General features: G+C 28.3%; 3 protein-coding genes and 1 non-coding gene across 4 annotated transcripts; 2 read left to right on the top strand and 2 right to left on the bottom strand.

Annotated features, from left to right (window-relative positions):
- Positions 1 to 406: 406 nt before the first annotated feature.
- On the top strand, positions 407 to 480 carry trnK. Its single transcript has one exon. It is a non-coding gene; the product is annotated as a tRNA-Lys (tRNA).
- Positions 481 to 728: 248 nt separating this feature from the next.
- Positions 729 to 2,411, bottom strand: Chro.80185 (hypothetical protein). The annotated part of the gene is made up of 1 exon (XM_660434.1): positions 729 to 2,411. One exon carries the CDS (start codon positions 2,409 to 2,411, stop codon positions 729 to 731), a length of 1,683 nt encoding a protein of 560 aa, XP_665526.1.
- A 170-nt stretch (positions 2,412 to 2,581) lies between these two features.
- On the top strand, positions 2,582 to 3,151 carry Chro.80184 (cyclophilin). The annotated part of the gene is made up of 1 exon (XM_660433.1): positions 2,582 to 3,151. One exon carries the CDS (start codon positions 2,582 to 2,584, stop codon positions 3,149 to 3,151), a length of 570 nt encoding a protein of 189 aa, XP_665525.1.
- A 14-nt stretch (positions 3,152 to 3,165) lies between these two features.
- Positions 3,166 to 4,317, bottom strand: Chro.80183 (hypothetical protein). The annotated part of the gene is made up of 1 exon (XM_660432.1): positions 3,166 to 4,317. One exon carries the CDS (start codon positions 4,315 to 4,317, stop codon positions 3,166 to 3,168), a length of 1,152 nt encoding a protein of 383 aa, XP_665524.1.
- Between the last annotated feature and the right edge of the window lie 528 nt (positions 4,318 to 4,845).

Genomic DNA, 4,845 nt, shown 5'->3' with positions numbered 1-4,845 from the left:
ACCTTGTCTTACATTATAGAATAATTGAATGAGCGAGTCTGTCTTATTGAGTTTAGTCTATTCTAGATTCATGCTTATATTTATCAATAATTCTAGCTATATTGTATTGATGCTACTATTGTAAATAAAAAAAAGATATTGAGATTAATTCTTTTTTTTCTTTCTAATCTCTCTCTTCTTTTCTCACTTTTCTTTTCTTTCTAATTTCTTTTCCTTGAATGCATTATTAGTTTAAAATATTGATCAAGAAAAATTAAAAATTTTAATTAAATATTTCAAACTTTGACCGCTTCAACATTTTTTTTTCAAGCTGAAAAAAATGCCAAGTGCAAAATGTCAAATTGATTATAAATTTCTATTAAAAATTATTTTATTATTATTCTCTACTCAGCACTGCACATCGTAAGCCGCTATAGCTCAGCTAGGTAGAGCGCATGGCTCTTAACCATGTGGTCCTGGGTTCGATCCCCAGTGGCGGCGCTTTCTTTTTTTATAAAATTCACTCAAAATTAATATTCTTCTATAACAATAATTGCATGTGTAAAATAATGTATAAAATTTCAATATAACATTTAAAAATGTAGATATTAGAGATTAAAGATTATGAAAAGTACAAATAAATAGTCTTATTATTATAATTATTATTTTTAAAATTGTATTATAAGTATTATATTTCTAATATAAAGTTACTTAAATATATAATGGCTAGTTTATATTTGGTATTCCATTCAAGTATACGTTCTAAGGTATCTTGGAGGTATTTTTTCAGGAATCTTGTTTTCTTCAAAAGTTGAACTTTTAAATGCATTCAATTCCCATTCTTGTAAATTTTGAGAATTAAATGAATGATTATCATCATTCACATCTGGGTTATTATAGGAATACTTTATATTAGTTCCACCAGAATTTGAAGTTTGATTTTGTTGATTTGTTATATTTCCAAAAATATTATTAAAATTGTTGGATATATTTGAACCGGTACCTTGTGATCCAAAGATACCAAAGTTATTATTATTATTATTACTTTCAATAGAAAATGGTTGATTTATATTTGTTTGAATATTACCACCAGAAAAAGGTGATGTTTGTTGTTGTTGTTGTTGTTGTGACTGTATTTGTGATTGGTTTGTAATACCAAATACTGAATTGTTAACTATACCACTTCCAATACCATTACCACCTCCTGTTCCTCCAAAAGGACTCAAAGCATTATTAGACATAATGGAAGAAGATGAAGCAGAAGAAGATCCAAATACTCCAAATGGACTTGTATTAGAATTATTACTTTGTAATCCTGTTCCTTGGCCAAATCCTAATGTTGTACCTCCAAAAGGATTTGTTATAGATCCAATAGTATTAGCAGTATTATTAGTATTAGTATTAGTATTAATGGTAGTAGTAGCACCAGTATTTGTATTATTAGGCTTATTTACATAGTCTTTACCTAAATTAGGTAAATACCAGTTTCCAATCTTAGAATATAAACTAAAGTCTAAATTATATAGTTGATGTGTAGCTGGAAGTTTTGATTGAATTTTTCCCTGTTCAATAAACGAATTATATTGTTGTGTTAGTAATCTTAAAGTTTCCAAATGTAAATTATTCCAATTACCTGGATCACTCTGATAAAACTTCCATCTATATTCTTCAATACTTAAATCCAAACTTGGAAATACCTGAGAATTAGATGAATCTTGAGACTGATTTAATAATCCTATCCTTCCAAATGGCCACACTCCACTATTAACAACTACTCCAATGAGTTCCAAAATCTGTAATGTTGGGTTATCAGATTTTGATGGCTTAACATTTCCTGTAGAAGAAGAAGAAGAAGAAGATATTGACCCTGATCCACCAACTACAGATCCAAATGGACTGGATCCAATTGCAGATGTAGAGCCAGACCCACTAATTGAACCTCCAAATGGACTTGACCCAAAAATAGACCCTGTTGTAGGCCCTGTTGTAGATATTGTTGAAGAACCAGATCCACTAACTGAACTTCCAAATGGACTTGATCCAAAAATGAATCCTGTAGTTGATGTATTCCCACCTCCAAATGGATTTGATGTTGCCCCACCACCAAAAGAACTATTACCTACTCCTATTGCTCCTGAACCACCACCTCCAAATGGACCTCCAAAATTCCCAAATGGACCCATACCTGTTCCTCCTCCTGAAGTAAATGAACTATTCATATCACCTAAAGGCTTACCAATAGAACCAGAAAATGGATTAAACTGACCTCCTCCCACTCCAAACCCACTTGTAGTAGTACCACTCAATACATTACCACTTCTACTATTGATACCCTGATCAAACATAGATCCATTTGGATGATAGTCTCTACAATTATCACCAAATCTACATGATCCTCTCAAATAGAATTGACATGGTCTCCTATTACTCATCTATATTATATAATAGAACATAATCTACTTTTTACTCAAAAATTTATTTCAAACTTTGGCGGGCTCCAGACCCCGCCAAAGTTTGAATAAATATGAATTAAGTCAAAAAAGTAGAAAAAAACTAAATATAAAATCAAACAAATAAATGAAAAGTTATACTCAAATTCAAAATGATTAAAGACCCAGAATTAAGACCACAAAGACATAAAGATAATCCTGTAGTCTTTTTGGATATTTGTTTACTAGATGAAAACAATAAAATTGGAAGACTAGTAATAGAATTATTTCAAGATATTGTGCCCAAAACAAGTGAAAACTTTAGACAATTTTGTACTGGAGAATATAAAAAAAACTTAAAAAGTGTGGGATATAAAGGATCTGCAATACATAGAGTAATCAAAGACTTTGTAATACAAGGTGGTGATTTTGTAAATGGAGATGGTACTGGTAGTATATCTATATATAATACAAGCTATTTTAATGATGAAAATTTTGAAATTAAGCATACAAAACCTGGACTTCTTTCTATGGCAAATAATGGTAGTCCAAATACAAATGGATGCCAATTCTTTATTACTTGTAATACATGTTCTTGGTTAGATAATAAACACGTAGTTTTTGGACAATTATTAGGACATGATTCTTTTGCAACTTTGAAAAAGATTGAAAATGCCACAGTTTTACCTCCAAATAGTAAACCTAAGATACCTATAATTATATATGAATGTGGACAATTATAATTTATATTATTGAATTACCAAACAACATCTCTTCTTACAAAATATTTCTGTAATTTATTATTATTAACCCCAACCTTTAAATTAACATTCTTAATTCTCTTACTTAAAAGTAGATTTTGCTTCAAATGTGACTTATCTTTAAATTTCAAATTTAAGCCAAATTGATTATTTCCATAAATATTAATTTTTTTATTGTGATGTCTATTTTTTAAAACAAGAGTTGAATTATTTTCATCCTCCATTTCAAATTGATGTTTTTTTGGTATTCTCTGTTTATATATATATGCTAAATTTCTATGTACAACTTCTTTTCCATTTGGAAGTCTTAAATCACCAAATTCAGTAATTTCTGGCTTACTTAAATTATACATACTAAAAATTTCATCCAATGTCATTTCTTTTTTATTTGACTTCCTAATTTCATTTGTATTGTCACTCAAATCATCATCATCATCTTCTTCTTCATCAATGTATTCCCAGTCATCATTATTCTCCTCTTTAAGAACATCATCAGTAATTGATAATTTATTAAAATTTGGAATTAGTTCCTTGTATGATAAAGAATAATTATAAAAACTTTCCAACTCTTCTTTTTGAACATCTAAATGAGTTCCTAACATTGTATGACCCAAACTTATCATATGATCTCTAACTGCTCTTAAACTTGAAAATGTTTTATCACAATATAAACAAATATGACCTTCAAACAATTTTTCACCCAAATATTGAGCTAAACCTTTATAGTCAACCAAATACTCTTTATCTGGTATTATAAATGAATACTTTATTCTCATATACTCAAAACATTCTTCCATACTTGAGTGTATTGTATTATCAAAATAACAATATGTTAATTCATAAGTATCAGATTGTCTTGGTTTATCTTGATTCATATCTACCGATACACTTTCATTCATTTTATAATTTTCTTGTCCATCTATCTTTTGTTTATTCTTAATGTGTGAACTACCTTTATTCACTACCACCTTTGTACACTCTAATAGTTCTATTTTTCTCTTAAATGCTATCTCTGATACTGGGTCTTTATTTGCTAACTTTCTCTTTTGATTGTAATTATGCCATTCTGTCTTATAATGTTCTCTCAATAAACTTGTACTATCCAACTTGTAATCACATACCGTACATAATGCTGAAACATTCTGCATCTCTTCTAAACTTTTAGATTATTTCTCTTGAAAAAAATATTAATATAAATATATTTACTTCATAAACCAAAACCACTCCCTATTGTTAATATTAGTTTCAGATAAAACTATCTGCAATTTTTCTACACTAAAATCTTCTATTTCCCTTCCTTTTTTCCCTTCTAATCTCAAAAAAATTAAAGCAAAACTTTATATTATTTTATTTTATTTTTCCTTTTTTTTTGTCATAAATTAATTTCGACTAATTTTTAATAATTTCTTCTCACCCGCCATTTGCATTTATGACATTACCGGTATATAACTACTGCGTCATGCACAAAAGCAAATTTGCAAATGTGGAAAGGCGCCAAAAACATGCAATTTATAATTTTACGAATTTATTTCAAATAAAACATTTTTATTTGGTTATTTGTGTTAATAAAGAAATATTTTAAATAATGGGTTATTTAGCAAAGTTTAAACATCTTTATTCATGACTATATTGCCTTTATCTTTAATTAATGAATTGATTATTGTTATTGTTTTTTT

The sequence above is a fragment of the Cryptosporidium hominis genome, assembly GCF_000006425.1.
Source record: "Cryptosporidium hominis TU502 chromosome 8 CHRO018079, whole genome shotgun sequence".
Taxonomy (NCBI): domain Eukaryota; phylum Apicomplexa; class Conoidasida; order Eucoccidiorida; family Cryptosporidiidae; genus Cryptosporidium; species Cryptosporidium hominis.
Note: the sequence above shows the minus strand (reverse complement) of the source record. Positions and strands in the feature narration are given on the sequence as shown.